This window comes from Heliangelus exortis, chromosome 26, assembly GCF_036169615.1.
Source record: "Heliangelus exortis chromosome 26, bHelExo1.hap1, whole genome shotgun sequence".
In the NCBI taxonomy this organism is placed as follows: domain Eukaryota; kingdom Metazoa; phylum Chordata; class Aves; order Apodiformes; family Trochilidae; genus Heliangelus; species Heliangelus exortis.
In genome coordinates this window covers 2,565,151-2,582,476 of record NC_092447.1, presented here as the reverse complement: position 1 = coordinate 2,582,476, position 17,326 = coordinate 2,565,151, and the positions used below count along the sequence as shown (strand labels likewise).

The window sequence follows — 17,326 nt, the reverse complement described above, 5'->3', positions numbered from 1 at the left end:
CCCAGGGGTACCTGGCTGTGGGTTGGGTGCTCTCTGCCCAGCACCCTCTGCTCTATGAGAAGCAAAGTGCCCCTTCCATGGGTTGATTTATCTCACCTGCCTTGGACCACTCACTTCCAAGGGGATGATTGCCACATCTACTCAGGGTCAGCCACCCCACTGCACATGTGGACAGCTTCACCGAGGGGAAGGGACTGAGTGGCACCCATGGCCACCCCTGCCCTCCACAGGACACCTCACCAGCTGGAAGGCAAATGCACCCCTCAGGAACCTGACATGAGCTCTCCATGTGCTGAGGATGACACCTTGCTCCCTGCTATGAAACCCAAACCCACAGCCTCTGCCTCCACCTGGCCCTGCAGAACCCAACCGGGAGAGAAGCTGTGGAGCAGCACAGCTCAGAAACAGCTTTTGGGGTTTGGGGTTTGGACTGGGCCCCTGATTGGACTGATTACTAAAAAGCACACAGTGCTTTGCACTGAGGGGACTGGATGAGGCCATTACTCAACAAAAGCATCTATAAAAATCTTCCTCTCCTCTCTGTAACATTAAATCAGAGCGCAAGGATCAATGATTTATTGACTTAATCTCTGCGTGGCTTTTAGACAGAAAATCTCACCAAAATCCTTGTAAATTGCTGACCTGTTTTGTTCTAAAACTTAGGAGGTCACATTTCTCCCTCCTTATCATCATTCCTTTGGCACTGCCTCAGCAGCTATCTAGTGGCTCTGTAAATCAGCCCTTTGCACTCTTCTACTAAGACAGCAATTGCAGGGCAGAAAACATAGCCCATAATCACAGCTTAGACCCAAGATAAAGGCCACCTTTTCTTCTGAGTAGCTCTCAAGTTTGAGTTCAGGGCCAGAGCCTCTCTCTGCACCCTTCTGTCACCCTACCTGGGTGCCACTCCAGATGCTCTGACACTGACACACACCCCAACACCCACTGCAATGCCAGGAAACAAGAAGAGCTACCATGGAGCAGGCCTGGTTCTCCATCTCAGTGCTCGGAAAGGTCAGTAGATTGTCCTTTCAATGGGGGGGACCTGCTGGCCTTCCAGAAAACACCTGCTGAGGGAAGGGTGAGTGCCAAAACTAAAAAATGCAGCAACTGTGTTAAGCTGGCAGCAGCTCCCATGCTGGGACATCAGCCTAATGTGGTAGCTTTTATGGCAATTTGCATAGCATTACCCAAAAGAATTTACTCCTCAGTTTACAGATGTACTCATAAAGTCCTCGTGTCCCTTTCCCCTGGCTGCTCAAAAGGCCCTTTCACTCGGAGCCATTAACCAGTGGGCCTGTGGTGGAGATCCATCTCCCCAGATGGAACCTGGGTTTTTGGTCTGATCCCTTCAGCCATTCATTTTCCCATGTAATGCTGCAGACATTCATTAGAAGCTAATTTACCCTCCATATGCCTCCAATATTTGTCATTTGGTTGTTCCTGCTCTCTTTGCCCCAGGCAAAAACACACAGCATGAGGCACAGCAGAGCTCTGTGCCTTTCTCCTTGAACTGCCAAGGAAGGGATTTCAGGGCAGAAGAAGAAGGGGAGGGGGGAAGGAATTCTCTGGCAGAAAACCTGGCAGTGGTCATGTGCAAGTGGACGATCATCCTTGGAGTTCTGGCAAGGATGCTTCTCCTGCCTGGGTCCCTTACCCTTGGCTCTGTGGTCCTCCTCTTTGGGGCACTTCCCTCCTTCCCACCACTTCCTCTTCAGGATCTCCAGGCGGTTGTTCTCTTGCAGCTGGAGGATGGCCAGGTCAAACTCATCACGAAACACAGAGCCTGCAAGGCCAAGAGGTAGGTGGTGAGGCAGAGCCTCCATCAGCCTTCCATCCCCACTCAACTCGTCCCCAGCAGGATGCTCTGCCAGCGTGCCCGACTGCCACCACTCATCTCTGAGCTCTTCAAAAGGGACCTCAGTCCATGGAAGCCCTTGAAGCCTGCAGCTTCCCTGAAGGGACTACCAGCTGGCTAATGTCACCTGCAGATGGTGATTCTGCCTGTCCAACAAGCCCCCCATAGGCCACCAAAAGGACCTGAGACAAGGAGAAGCCTCAGCTCCAGGGGCAGGGGCTGAGCAGGCACTTCAGCATCACACTCCTTCAGAGCACTGAGGTCCCTCTCCTGTGGTTTTGCCTCCAACCTAAACTTGGCTTTACCTTCCCCTCAAACTGAGCAAACAGCAGCAAGTTCAACCTACACACAAACCCAAATGTTCGTGGTGGAGGAGGCTGAGTCCTGGTTCTGAGCTCTCCTGGGGTGCTGGTGGTGTTTGCTACCAGAGACAGGGCCGTGGGAAAGACCCCAGCTCCCTGGTAACTCTGCACTATTGTCCCAGCCAGCAGCTCTCTGCTCTTCTTATCTGCTTGGGTTTCACTGTTTAACAAGACAATGTCAGAACAAATTTAGTCCTGAAAGTGAGGATTTGTACTCCCACTCAGGTTACTGTGACTTTACAAGCTTACGCATGTCAGCTACACCGGAGTGGCTGTTTGTGTGATGGTTCTTATGCAATTCACCTCAACTTTGTCTTGCTGAGTGCAGGTGCTTAAAGGTCAGGAACAAGGCTTCCTGAAAGATCAGTCGATTGCTTGGAATAACAACTACTACATCCCTTTTCTGTGCTGCCCTGGGAGATGATGTTCTCTCACTAGCACTCCTATTGGAAAGACAAAACCCCTGCATTTGTTAAACCTGATTATTGGTTGATAATAATCTCTGAATTGGCCAATTCTCTGTCCTGGGAGTTTTAAGAGCCACCAGCTGTTAAGAAACTCGTCCTAAAAAACTAACAAGAGTTGCAAGAGCATTACTTTCACAGCACTTCAGAGATAAAACAAGGAGCACAACACAACTCAAGCACACTGGCTCAAAAGGAAAACTGTCAGCAAAGGGCATACGCACAGAAAATAAGCAGCAACTTTGGAACATCTTTCACATGAATTCCTTAAAGAGCCACAGTCACGTGTCACACAACTCTGCACCAGGGCTCTGAGCGTGCACCTCGGGTGACCACAACGCGTTCGATTTATTTATTTTTCCCCTCCCGAGGTACCAAACGACCCTGGGCAGAGGTGTGAAACGTGACCTTCGAGCTTTAGAGCCACTTCAGCCTTTCAAACGCTTGGGTCCTCTGCCGACAGCTGAGAAGGACTAGAATTTTTCTTCACTGCCTACCGACGGGCATGCCAATCCCGTAGCCCTTGGTGTCCAGAAGGCCCCCGACCTGCGTGAGGTTGCAATTGCGCTGCCGATAATACTCGTTCATGGTGGACTCCAGCAGGAAGGCGTAGTTGGAGTTCAGCACCCGGGCGATCCCTTCCTCCGTGCTCTTCACGAAGACACTCGGCTGCTTGGAGTACATGTAGTTCCACATCCTCTGGTAGGTCTGGTAGCGGGAGTTCTGCAGGAAAAAAAGAGGGAAACGCACCTCAGGAAGGGGCGTCGGGGTGTAGCGTAACCCCCACCGCTCTGTTAGACATCACTAGGGAAAAAGGAAAGGAGTCCAAGCAGATTTGGTGCCAGGTTCAAAGGTCCCAATGGGGAAAAAACTCAAAGCAGATTTGGTGTCAGGTTCAAAGGTCCCAATGGGGAAAAAACTCAAAGCAGATTTGGTGTCAGGTTCAAAGGTCCCAATGGGGAAAAAATCCAAAGCAGATTTGGTGCCAGGTCCCAAGGTCCCAATGGGGAAAAAACTCAAAGCAGATTTGGTGTCAGGTTCAAAGGTCCCAATGGGGAAAAAATCCAAAGCAGATTTGGTGCCAGGTTCAAAGGTCCCAAAAGGACTCAAAGAAGATTTGGTGCCAGGTTCAAAGGTCCCAAAAGGACTCAAAGAAGATTTGGTGCCAGGTTCAAAGGCCCCAGAAGGGAAAGGACTCAAGGCAGATTTGGTGCCAGGTTCAAAGATCCCAATGGGGAAAAAATCCAAAGCAGATTTGGTGTCAGGTTTAAAGGTCCCATTGGGGAAAGGAGTCGAAGCATATTTGGTGCCAGGTTCAAAGGTCCCAATGGGGAAAAAATCCAAAGCAGATTTGGTGCCAGGTTCAAAGGCTCCAGAAGGGAAAGGACTCAAAGCAGATTTGGTGCCAGGTTCAAAGATCCCAATGGGGAAAAAACTCAAAGCAGATTTGGTGCCAGGTTCAGAGGTCCCAAAAGGACTCAAAAGAATATTTGGTGCCAGGTTCAAGGGCCTCAGAAGGGAAAGGAGTCAAAGCATATTTGGTGCCAGGTTCAAAGGTCCCAAAAGGACTCAAAGAAGATTTGGTGCCAGGTTCAAAGGCCCCAGAAGGGAAAGGACTCAAAGCAGATTTGGTGCCAGGTTCAAAGATCCCAATGGGGAAAAAACTCAAAGCAGATTTGGTGCCAGGTTCAGAGGTCCCAAAAGGACTCAAAAGAATATTTGGTGCCAGGTTCAAGGGCCTCAGAAGGGAAAGGAGTCAAAGCATATTTGGTGCCAGGTTCAAAGGTCCCAAAAGGACTCAAAGCAGATTTGGTGCTAGATTTTAAAAAAAAAAATAAAAAAATTTAAATGCCTAACCTCTATTCCAATGAGATTTAGAGGCCTGAAGATCTCGGTGGATTTGAGACTTTGTTGGCAAAGCTGTGTGTGAAACGCATACCTAATTCCAATAGGTTCCAGCAAAGCTCTTTGCATAAATTCAATTTTAGAAAAATACATAGTTTCCATAACAGTGTATCAAAAACACATAAAAAAGCCAGAAGAAATAGCTTGTGTGTGGCTGATTTAAACCACTGAGTGCTCCCTACACATCTCCCAGCTTGTTGTCTGTCACTGTAACCTTGTGCTTAAGAGCTCCCCAGATTCAGAGCCAGAAAACATCACCTTGAGAAAGGTGCTGGCCTTCTGACCACATTCTGCTCTACATTAGGAGTTTGAATGTGCCCCTTTCCCCTCACCCCTGTATTTTTGCAGCTCACAGGATCCTTTACCTCACCTCCTCTCCTCTCCTGGCCCCTGCAGCAGGTACCTGAGAGGTGGTGACAGCAGCCTCAGCCATGCTTGCTCAATCCATCCCTGCCTTAGGGATCCCTGCCATCCCTACACCAGAGGCAAATGGATCCCAACATAGTTGAAAGCATTGCAAATGGTACAAGAACATCTCTTGCTGGTTTCTTCTCTGGTACCAGTGACTCTGGTCCCCATCAGGATTTTCAACTTGAAAGCCTCGCTGAAAAGAACTGAGTGCCTTACACACAGCCACCTCAGTCACTTGGGCTCTGTTCAGCTCATTTTAGATGTAACATTCTGCTTAAAAGCAGCTTTTTGCCAAACCCCTGAAGAGTGCAAAGTTCGGCTGAAAAGCTCAGGCTCACTCAAGAGATTTCTCAAGCTTCCCAATTCAGTTCAGACTCAGAGAGACGGGGAAAAAAAAAGTAAGAAAAGCTCTCTCTCCTCTTCAAATTTCAACAAGTAATAAATAAATAATCCTCCAGCAGTTCTTTGTACATTCAGAGCATTGCAGAAAAGATTCACTTGTTTGTTTCAGAAGAGAGCAGGGCAGACAGAAGTCAAACTGGGCTAAATGGCATCCTAAAGTTTGCATCCACTTGACTGATTTGTTTCCAGCGCCACTGACCACACACAGCCTCCAGCACTGCTCCCCATTGCCTGCCTGGGGTGTGCAAATGCTTCTTTGCTTATCCAACCTCAGGGACTCTCATCTAGAAGTGAAGTTCACACCAAAACCCCTCAGAGACCCATGGAAATTTGACTGCTGAAGGCTGTGTGATGCCACCAGTGTGATACTGGGATGTGCCACCCTCACCCACGTGGTGACTCCCAAGTGTGAAGTTGCTTTCTGAGACCACTCAGGAAAAGCTGCTCAGGAAAGATCATAGAATCCTAGAATTGGCTGGGTTGGAAGGGACCTCAGAGATCATCAAATCCAACCCTTGATCCACTCCCCCCGTGGTTCCCAGCCCATGGCACTGAGTGCCGCATCCAGGCTCTTTGGAAATATCTCCAGGAATGGAGAATCCACCCCTTCCCTGGGCAGCCCATTCCACTGTCTGATCACCCTCTCCAGAAAGAAATTCTTCCTAATGTCCAACCTAAACCTCCCCTGGCACAACTTGAGACCTCTTGTGCCCTCTTGTCTTGCTGAGAGTTGCCTGGGAAAAGAGCCCAACCCCCCCCTGGCTCCAACCTCCTTTCAGGGAGTTGGAGAGAGTGATGAGGTCTCCCCTGAGCCTCCTCTTCTCCAGCCTCAACACCCCCAGCTCCCTCAGCCTCTCCTCATAGGATCTGTGCTCCAGTCCCTTCACCAGCCCAGTTGCCTCCTTTGGACCTGCTCCAGGACCTTGATGTCCTTCCTGAGCTGAGGGGCCCAGAACTGGACACAGGACTCGAGGTGTGGCCTCCCCAGGGCTGAGTACAGGGGCTGAGTTCTGGCCTTGATCATCCAGCATCCCAAAAGCATGCCAGCTGCTGTGGTACAAAAATCCTGCCTTGCTTCCCCACCATTCATCCCATCAGCACCCACTCTGGATTTATCCCAGCCCTGTGCAACCAAGCAGCCAAGGGTTTTTCCAATAGTCCCTGCCAGAAACTGGAACGAAACAGGCACGACATCCAAATCTGATTAAACGGTGCCCCAGTTAGAAAAAGAATGGGGTTTACTTGAAAGAAGGTCATGCTGGAGCCTCCATGAATGGTGCCATACTCAATGGCTGTCTGGTCAGCCAGGTCATCCACAGACTCAATGGGGACATCCATCCTCTGCACGGTGAGGAAAGCTGCCAGGTTGGCTGTGTAGGAGGAGATGATGATCAAGGTGAATGCCCACCTAGGGAGAAGGGAAGGAAAGACAGGAAAATGAGATATCCACATGAATCTGATCACCATCTCCACCCTGTTTGCTTCTGCGCCCAAAAAAAGCCCCCCAGAGAAGCCTTCCTGAAGAGAAGAGCTGAGCTGCTTACCAGACTCCACTGACACAACGTGTGGATAATGCTTGGGGGGCAATGGTGGAGCCTTGCTGCATGAATCCCCCGACTGGAAACCAGAGGCTGTTGCCCAGGGAGTACTGATTGACCAGAAGGTTGCATCTGCCCTGGGAGCAGGGGTGGGGGCTGTACCACTCATATGGTGTCAATCTAAAATGACAAGAAATGGGTAGGCTAAGGTAATTCACTAGGACATGGGGTGCTTTGGAGAAAAAGAAGCAAAAAAAAAAAAAAAAAAAAAAAAAAGAAAAAAAAAACAAGTGGAAAAGCTGTGAAGCCCTAACGCTCCCAAAGGCAGATTGTTCTGAGGAGGAAACTCTTTGCTGTCAATTGATGCCCAGGGCTCAGAGCTGTGTGAAATGCTTGCTCTAAGACTCAGAAGGCAGAGGCTTTCTTGTAAAGATTTGCAAAAACTTTTGAGAGACTCTGCTGAAATTCTGGGCATGGGCTGCAGGGAGGCTGGAGCTCTGTGTGTGAATTGGTTAGCCCAGACCTTCACAGCAACAGTTCCAGGTGTGTTACAGGCTTGATGTGAAACTGAAATCAAACATCTTGGGCTGTGATCCCTGCTGGAGAAGGAGCAGCAAGAGGAAGTTCAAAAGTGAAGTGTGTGAGAGCTGGCTGCAGGATGGTGTTGGTACAAATGGCTGCTCTGAGAAGGGCCGAGTGCCCTGGCAAGGTCCAGGTCTCAGGTGCAGTTTGAAAGCAGGTGCTGGTGTTAAAAAGCATCACATACTTTCAGCATCCACAGGGACAGGACAGAGGTGGCAAACAGAAACAGCAGACACTGAAGTAACTGCAGCCAAGTTCTCTTTTTTTGCAATTTCCAACCCTCAGTTCCCCAGTTGCTGAGAAACTCTTCTACCTCCTATGCTGGAAGTCATTATATTACTGATGGCTAATGAAGCTCGTGTCTAAGAGGGTCATTTTGGGGCATTCTGCCAATACAGCTGCAGGGCTCTGCCAACTCATGCAGCATTTAACCAAAATGGGTGTTTATTTTTGTTTCTGTATCTCTTACCTCACTGTGATGCCAGCAAGCCATGGAGGTTATTTCTTGAAGACTTTCTATGGCTGGATTCAGCACTAGCAGTAAAAAACCCTCCCCTGAGAGAGTCTTCTGCAATTCACAGGGTCAAGAGCTCCTTATTGCTGAGCAAGGCAGAGAGCAGCATCCAAACCTCCAGCTCCAGTGGGAAGCCAGGCAAAGGCACCTTTTTTGCAGGACCATGTTTAAAACATGAAGAAGGGGCCAAAGAGGCACCAAATCTCAGGCTGCACAGACCACTGCATTATTCAATGGTTTCTTCAGAGCTCCATTTTGGAGGCTGCAGTGGCATTTGAAGAAACCATGAAAGCCCTGTCAGGCTGACAACTTCAGCCATGCTAAGGGACCCGGTGACAGCACAGCTTCAATGTTTGCAATGAGAATATTAACTGTGTCCTGAAACAGCCTTCAGCCCTCAGCACATCAGTGCCAGGACACAGTTCAGCTCTGTCTGAAGAGGTCCATCTGTGCCACCAAGCATCCGTGGGGTGTTAGGAGGTCAGGGAACCCAATAATGGAGCACAGACCCTGGGCCTCGACAGGACCCAGACACGCAGTGATATATTTTAAGGCTGATTTAAATGAGTCATAAGTGAAGAGAACTGAGAGCTGTCTAGCAAGGCTCTGCACATCAGCCAAGAGGCTGCTGAAAGGTATTAATGAACTTCCTTTCCCTGGGCTTCACAGGGCCAGGGCAGCCAACCACCAAACCTGGCATTTGTGTTGATGTCTCTGGGTTCATCTGTGCTTGCTGCCAGCCTCCCCTTCCTGCTCAAGCCCTTGCCTTCTTTTTTGCAGATCAAACACCTCCAGGGAGCAGCACCATTTGCAACACCAGCCCTACTCCCAAACCCCCCCTCACCCTCCCCAAGGAATTGTTTTTTTTCACCTCTGCATCCTCGCAGGGCTCCTCAATCACACCCCCTCCTCCTGCCACGGCCACCCCGGGGCTGCCCTACACGTGGGTGAAAAGCTCGCAGGGACACGGAGGGGACACGGGGACATCCCCCCGGGTCTCTGCACCCTTCCCACGGGTCTGGGAGCGTGACGCTAGATGGCACCGCGAGGAAGGGAAAGAGGGAAAGGCACCGGCAGTGACATTACCGAGCCACCAAAAAGAGGACGCAGCTGACAGCCAAGTAGGCGAGCAGCATGAAGAGCCAGACACCGGGAGAAAAAGGATCCAGGAATGAGAAGTAGCCAGGTTTGCGGCCCTGGAAGGGAAATAAAAAACAAGTTTGAGCCTCTTGTGCTTCTAGAAATGAAGGAGTTGGGCCGGAGAATGAGAACCCCCCCTGCCAGGATGCAGAGAAATGCAGGAAGGGAAGGGTGGGTTTGCAAAAGCCTTGCAGGGTAAACAAGTGAGACTGAACACAATAAATGTCTGAGCCCTGCAGCATCTCACCACCACCTCCTAAGACTCTTCTCATCTCAACCACTTTTGCTCCTCCAAGCAAAGAAAGAGGTGAACTGATAGGTAAATGGAGCATCCAGGGCAGGATGCTCTGCACCCCTTGCCTGCAGGGCCCCCGAGGGGGCTGCTCCTTTTCCACCCAAGCAGGTTCCACACCACAATTGCTGGGCAGGAGGAGACTTGGCTGAGCCTCCAAGGTGGGCATAGTCAGGAGAAAACATTTTCATGCAGAGGAAAAAAAAAAAAAGAGACATTTGCAATATCGCTGGTTTTCTCTCTTTAGCCTTGTAACATTTATTCTCTACAAAACTCAATAAAATTATTACTTTTCTCTCAAGGAGCACGATATTTTTATCTCCAGGATGCGTCAGAACTTCCTGGTTTTTTTGTTGTTTTTTTTTTTTCCTCAGCAAACCACCTTTCCTTGAGAAGTAAAGCCTCACTGCTATAAAAAAAAAAAACAAGTCGATCTTCTCGCCAAGCACCTTACATTTTCACAAGGCCACTGCCACCACTGAGATCTTTTCAACCCTAGCAAAGTTTATGCAAAGGGAGGATTAATTTCTAGAAGTATCCCAGAAGCTGAACACCTCCTGTTTGGGTGACTGTCCCTCTCCCACCCCCTCCAGCTCAACAGCTTCCCCAAGCACACGTAACCGAGAAGCTGCCTGTGAGTCAGAGCTCCTGCAAAGGCTTTTCCTGTAAAGTCAGAGTGGAAACAGCCTTTTAGCACATCTTGGCCAGGCTGTCAGTGTATTTCTTACTGGCACCTTGCTCTGCTGTGTGCTGAAAACGTCTCTCACTGTTTGCTCCCCCCCAGCAGCCGTTTCCCAGCACTTGCAGCTGCTCTGCCCTGGGTTGTTCACTCTGCACCAAAGCTGCTCCCAGGGACCAGCTCTGAACACAGAGAGGCCTCGTTTTTCCCCAGCTTTACCCTGCTCGTCTGTGACACCACATAAACTAATAATAGCTGGCAATAAATAACACCTAACCTCAACTGCTGTAACAAACCCAGAGCTATCAAAGACCAGAGTCTTGGTATTTTAGAGCTGTGCTTAATCCAAAGGCAGTGAATGATTTTCTGTTTTCACAAAAGTCCCCAGGAAACGTAGCTGCTTCTTTTTTCCCTTCCCCAGACTCAGAGCAGCACTTTAAATTCCACTTCCATTTAAAAAAAAAAAAAAAAAAAACAACAGTTTTACTACTGAAGTATTCCTAATCTTATGCAAACCATGAATTTCACAAGGTCTTGGTAGTTCTTCTGAAGACTAAGTTGTTGCTAGAAAAGGCAAGAGTTGTTGCACAAAAAAAAAACAACTTTCTCTACTAAAAATATCTAGGATAGTATGATATTCTCAGCTCCAGTCACCAGCTGGGAACGTAACATCTCAGAAAGCTCCTACAGCATACTTATTTATTTCAGAAGTTATTTCACTGCACTTGATGCAAGCAGGTGAAGCACAAACAGTGAAAGACACTGCCTTCTTCTTCTGTCCTTTTCTGGGCAATTGCTGCTGTGTTCTGCTTTTCCCTGTGGCCTTCCCAGAAACCCAGAGAGAGACAAATGAGTGCTGAGCACAAAGCAAGAGCCCTCAGAGCTGGAACACTGCTGGAAGCTCCATCTCCAGCCTCCCAGAGGGACTCAATTCCCAGTCACATCCTTTGCTCACCTTGCTGGGGGTCCCTTCTCCAGCTGGGAGGTGAAACCATCAGGTGAGACCTTTGGGTTGGACCATCAGGTGAGGCTGCAGACTCTGTGGTGCACATCCCCTTGCACTTCTGGCTGATCCCATCCAGAGGACTGTGGATTTCTCAGTGCCAACAAGAAGCCAAAGCTCTTCTCTTCAGTGTGGCATCGCTGTCCTTGAACACCCCACAGGACCCTGATTTCTTTTTTTCATCTAGAGCTAAACTGGCCCAGTGACTTCTCTTCTTCTGCAGGTGCTGACAGACTCAGGAACAAGATGAGGCCATGGGGACCTGCAGGGCTGATGCTGAAGGGCACTGCCTGCCCTCAGCTGAACAAACTGGAGCTTCTGGAGATCATCCCAGGTGGCTCATCCCTGCCCAGCATCCCAGAGCTGGAAGGAGACTCCCCAGCACTGGCTTGGCTGAGGCTCCCTCATCAGATGCTCCTGTAACAAGGTTCCTTTCTGTAATTAAGGCCTTGATGTCTTCTCTATGTTTCTGGGGCAGTTTGTCAATAAATTACTCTCATTAAGGAAATTGCGTTGGAAGCTCTAAATCTCCAGCTTGGCAATGACTCTCTCCTGTGACTTTCCAGTAGTAGTAGTTCTGGTTCTTTTCAGCTACAGTCATTTTCAGGCTGCTGCTACATATTCTTTTCATTCACGGGTGTGGATAAGAATAAAGATATTCTGTTCCCACAGAGGGCACAAACTCTCTCTTATCTGTCTGTTTTGAAGATGGGAATGACAGTATCTGGTGTCTGTCAGATATTTTTAGCTGGTCCCAATACAGCTTTGTTAATTGGAAGAGCTATTTTGCCTGGAATAGAACTGTTCAAAATGGCCAATAATTGATGAAGGCCTCCTGCAAACCCTCAGATGGGAGCAGGAGAGATTCAGTTCCCCTCCTCAGTGGTTCCTGGAAGTCTTCATTTTAGAACTGGACAGAACCAGCTTTCTGGGCAGGTGTTGGTGCCTGAAGAGCCTGAACATGCAGAACATCCAGAAAAAGGAGGGGGAGAGGAGATTTGTGGCATGGCCCCAGATTTCTCTGTGCCTGATGAGCCCCTGCCTGCCCTGCACACACACACACAGCCTGCAGGGACCTGTGTTCTTCTTTCAGAATCAGTCAGCCCTGCCTGTGTCCTTTCTCAGAGACATTTGTCCATGGAAATGGGAAGCAAGAGAACTCTCTTCTGTCCTTGTAAGCTAGAAGGGAAGCAGGAATCTTGCTGGCAGAGCAGCCCGGGCTGTCAGGGTGATGCTCTGCTCCTCTCAGCTTCTCTGCCTCAGCTGTTGAGCCTCCTCTGGCTGGAATTAAGGAGCTATTTATTTGGTCCTCCCCATTCCCTGTCTATTGCAGCAATCAAGTAGAAACACTTTAAGCTTCAGTTCACTTGGCCTAAACTCAGCTGCTCCACTGTACTCACCAAATCTGCATTTTCTCATCTTAAGGCAGAGTAAGGACTATCAGGGCTGATGAGCCAGAATAATGTGCAATGCTAGTCCCTCATTGCCTGCCACAGAGGCAGGTAGGTGTGCAAAAGCATGTTTATGCTACAAATAAACCTGACTTTCAGCAATATTCTCTGCAGAAATGGCCCTGGGCACCTGATTTCAGCCCTCTGCCAAGCAGAGTGACTTCTCAGAACCACTCATCTATCTCCTGCCTTGCACAGGTCCCACCAGCTGGTCAGCATGGGGACTTAATAAAACAGAACAAGCCTTTTCTCTTAGCAGCCTGCAAGTCAGAAAGCCTATTAGAGTCCCCATGTCAGAAATCCATACTTTATTATATCACAACAAGTGAAATTGAGAAAAATGACAGCCCTGTTTAAAGCTGCCATTTTTGGTTATGTGTGATAAGAGACAGAACACTGTGGTGGCTGGGCTGGGGAGGAGAAAGAGGGGAGAAACCATTTGCCACTGGAGTTACATGGAAATTAAAAGAAAATGCCATCCCACTGAGGGGAGACCAGGGCAACTCCTCAGCAGGAGATTTATTTGGGGTTATTTATGAGGCTACGTGTGATTAACATACATCAGCTGCAATTCCTGACATCCCAGAGATGTTTGTTGGGACCTGGAAGGGAAGGGGAGGGGCCAGGAGCAGATGGGGCTGTGGGGCTGCCTTCTGCTGCTCTGCAAACCACATCCTTCAAGAAAAAACCAGAGCAATTAGCTGTCTTGCCTTTTCTTGTTAAATAAATATTTACCAGTTTAATTAGCGAATTGCCAGGAAACTCTCCTGGAGCTAAGGAGGAGAGGTCTGGACAAAGAGGGACAAAGTGCTGGAGAGGGAATGGCATAAATCAGAGGCAGAGCACCCATGGCACTCAATTGTCAAACTTTAAAAATGCATGAGAGAAAGCAAGAAACTTGATTATAATCCCAGCCAAGAGATGTTGGCAGAAACGCCTTCCTGATCCAGGGAGGAGCTGGTGGTGTGAAAAAACCCAGTGTAGCAGGGAAGGGACAGCTACACTTGGCTTCCAGGAGCTTGGAGAGTCAGTCTGACCCCTTTTGATCAGTCAAGTCACTCATCCTAAAATCTGCACCTACCAAATGAACCATAATTTTAAGTAGATTTCAATTGCTCTTGGCAGGAGCTGCTCAGCACAGAGGGATGGATGCACAAGTTTGTTTATGTTCATATCCAAGGCTGCATCCTTAACTGCCTTGCCAATTGAGAGAGGGGGCTGGGAGAGGCAGCTGTAGCTGTTTTATCCTTTTGGCTGCTATTGTTGAGCTGAGGGGAAACCAAGACTCTTGATTTGCATCCCTCTCAGCACAGTACAGGGCACATTTCTAAAAGGCAGCTTGGGAATAACAAGACATCCTGTTGCAAAGGTCCTGGATCATAGAATCATAGAATTTTCAGCTTAGAAGGATCCTTCAAGATCATCTGGTTTTGACCCCTCTCCATGGGCAGGGACACCTCCCACCAGCTCAGGTTGCTCAGATCCCTTTCCAGCCTTAAAAACTTCCAGGGATGGATGGGGCTTCCACCACCTCTCTGGGCAACCTGTGCCAGGGTCTCACCACCCCATGGTGAAGAACTTCTTCCTAACTTCCAATCTAAATCTCCCCTCCTCTAGTTTGAATCCATTCCCCCATGTCCTATCACTCCCTGACATCCTAAAAAAAGTCCCTCCCCAGCTTTCTTGGATGCCAGAGCTTGCATCCTGGGACACTGGGGAACAGGAGGGTTGCCTGGCCCAGGGGAAAAATATCCTGAGCTTCAGGAAGAAGCTAAAATAACAGCAAGTGGGAATGTGAGAGAATCCACCCAGCTGTGATGCTGCACCCCATCCAGGAGAGCCTGTCCTTGGCACACTTTGCCACAGCCAGCTGGAAGCCATCCCAAAGCCATACTAAAGCCACACCAAAGCCATCCTGGGGCTTTTTCTGGGCCTGAAGCAGAACCAGACAAGCCAACACCTGCCCACACTTCCCCTGGTAGCACCAACCTAGCAGGGTCCAGCTCCTGGACCCCCCCAGCACTCCTGGACGTGCCCAGGGAGGATGGGGAGGCAACAGGGAGGCTGAACAAGGGGAAGCAAATCCACCCAGCTGACACAAGGCAGAGAGACAGTGAGAAGAAGGAAATAAAAGTCAAGCACGTTTGCCTTTAAATAAGAAACCCAAATATTTTTATGAGTGACTCATTTTTCTTCCGTAAGTAAGCACGCTTGCATGCAAATAATGGAGGGACATAAACAGTTATAAAATAAAGTCTCTTACCATATGCACTCGGTAGAGAATACTAATTCCCAAAGTCATGAAAGGCTTAGAGAAATCAATCACCTTCTCCCTCTCCGCTGTAATTGTCAGCCCTGCCACGGCCAAATCAGCTTTCTGGAGAGAAAGGAGAGCAGAGAAAATCAGCACCCTGAGCTGCTGCCATTCACTACTTCTGGGCTCCTGCACCCTTTTTCCCAAGCAGCTCTCCCAGCCCAAACACATCTCAAGCTTCAACCCCTTGGTTGCACCTGCAGAGCATCTTCTGAGCTTTTCCTTCCCTCACTTGGGTATTTTTGTCTCTCTACTCTGTGCTGTCCCAACCTCTAAGCTGCCCACTGGGCAGGGAGCTGTGCTGACAGCCTGGGTCCTTCTTGAATGCTTAAAGACCTGGCAAAACAGGAGCATCTCAGGCAATAAATATTGTACTAATTTAAAGATAGAACCCCCTCCCCCCTTCTGTTCAACACAGCTTTCCTCTCCCAGACAGGACTGCTACTTGCAAGTGCCACAGGTAGGAAATCATAACAGCATCATTACACCTGAGCCATGAATTTCCAAGCCTGCCAGCCCCAAGCTTCCAAAATTGCAGATCAGTCTCAAAAAAAAAAAAAAAAAAAAAAAAAAAATTCAGAGGACTAACAAACATTTCCAGATCCACTTGCGAAGCAAATGAGATTAGGGGGAAAAATATAAAAAATTTCTTCCAGTGTTAATACCCTTGTAATATAGATAAGGGATTTGAATTTTAAATATTATTTTTATTACTATAGCTCTTTTAATGTCCATAATTGCTTTCTGTAAAAATGAAACCTCCTCCATTCCTTATACATTTGTTTGCCTGCTTTGCAGGGTGATGATTATGCAAGTGGAAAAAGAGAAGGGGGAGGAAATGAAAAGCTGTTTGCACTTCTTCTCCTCAAGTTTCATAAGGTCTGTGCAGAAGCCAAGGCACCATCAGACCACAGACCTGGTAAAATATGGATCTTATCTCCCTGGATCCATGCACCAGCTGCAAAGGCACTGCTCAAAGGCAAACTTGTGTGTGCATCACTCTTAGCACACTCTCTGACCCTGCTTCTCTTGCATTCATTTAATTGGGAAGAGAACTAATCACCTCCTGGCAGAGCTTTGCCAGGGGGTCTTTCCCTTGCAGATTTAAAGGGAGGGAGGGATGAAGCCAGAGGAGGAAAGAGCAGCTCTGCTGGAGCCTGCAGGAGGGAGGGAAGGGAAAAAAGAGGTGAGGTGGTCTGCAGGCCTGGTCTGCAAGGGGAGTCAGGGAGAAGGTGATATCTCACATCCAGGCAGGATTGCTTTATTGGACAAGCCTCATGCCAGACTTTTGCAATTGTTTCCAAGCAGCTATTACAGATTCCTAGGAGGTTCAGGCTGGAATGAATTATGAGCTAGGATGAATTTCTGCCTAGGCAGACATTTACCTACGGGGTTTTTCAAAGGCACCAATAATCACAAAGTGGTGTGTGAGCAGTTGAGCCCTATGTAAATACCATCAGATTACAGAAATGGGATCCGTTCCTCTGTGGAACGTGGCATGTGAGGAATTTTATCTGCAAGAAAAGCCTAAACCTCTCTTGTCTATACTTAAAAGGGCTTTCAGGTACTGTTGTCCTGTGGAGAGCTCTCCCAGCAAAGCCCCTCATGAAGATGCAGCTTATTCTAACAAGGGATTTCTCTCCCAGTTCTCCAAACTGAATCCAACTACAGCAGCAAAGCCATGGACTAAATAGATGGTAAATACACCTCATCAAAGGTGCTTGATGCAAAAGCTCTGAGGACATTTCCATTCCCATCCAGGGACCAACACAAAGATGCTGCTGAAAGGAGCAGTGTGGCCCCCCCAGGTTTACCCAGCTAAGTTCCCATCCCTCTCCTGCCCCCACCTTCTCAAGGGGACAACGTGGATGCCACCAGGGAACTCTGTGCACTCCAGTCATTCCCTCAACTGTTGTCCTTTGGGACCCCTTTCAAGATGATGTAGGCAGCAACATCTTGAAAGCTGCTCTTCCCTACACAAAGTAGGATCCATCCCTCATCCATCCCTCTGCCTACAGGGAGCAGAAACTCAGCAGGGTTTCTTGTCTCTCAGTCTGGGAATGGCATGCAATGTGTTCTCTGCCTGAATGTCATCCATTCCATGGTTTGGGTTTTGCTTCCTGATGTTCACAAAACTTCTTGTGGTTCAGTGAGCCCAGTGTTATCTCAGTTACAGAGGAGCTCTGCAAAACCAGAGTGCTCTCCAGGACATTTTTGCCAAGTAACAAGTGATAGGACAAGAAGAAGTGGCCTCAAGTTGTGCCAGGGGAGAGCTAGATTGGATATTAGGAAAAAGTTCTTCACCAAAAGGGTTGTCAGGCACTGGAACAGGCTGCCCAGGGCAGTGGTGGAGTCACCATCCCTGGAGGTATTTAAAAGATGCATAGATGTGAGGAATTTAAAAGATGTGG

General features: G+C 48.6%; 1 protein-coding gene across 1 annotated transcript in view; it reads right to left on the bottom strand.

Moving 5' to 3' along the window:
- GRIK4 (glutamate ionotropic receptor kainate type subunit 4) overlaps nt 1-17,326 on the bottom strand; it is a 173,977-nt gene that overhangs the window by 2,607 nt on the left and 154,044 nt on the right. Inside the window, exons 13-18 of the mRNA XM_071769043.1 lie at nt 14,865-14,978; nt 9,123-9,232; nt 6,947-7,120; nt 6,645-6,810; nt 3,182-3,407; nt 1,658-1,786 (exon numbers count right to left, since the gene is read on the bottom strand). Of these exons, the coding sequence (XP_071625144.1) occupies nt 1,658-1,786; nt 3,182-3,407; nt 6,645-6,810; nt 6,947-7,120; nt 9,123-9,232; nt 14,865-14,978 (919 nt within the window). The remainder of the gene's footprint in view (nt 1-1,657; nt 1,787-3,181; nt 3,408-6,644; nt 6,811-6,946; nt 7,121-9,122; nt 9,233-14,864; nt 14,979-17,326) is intronic.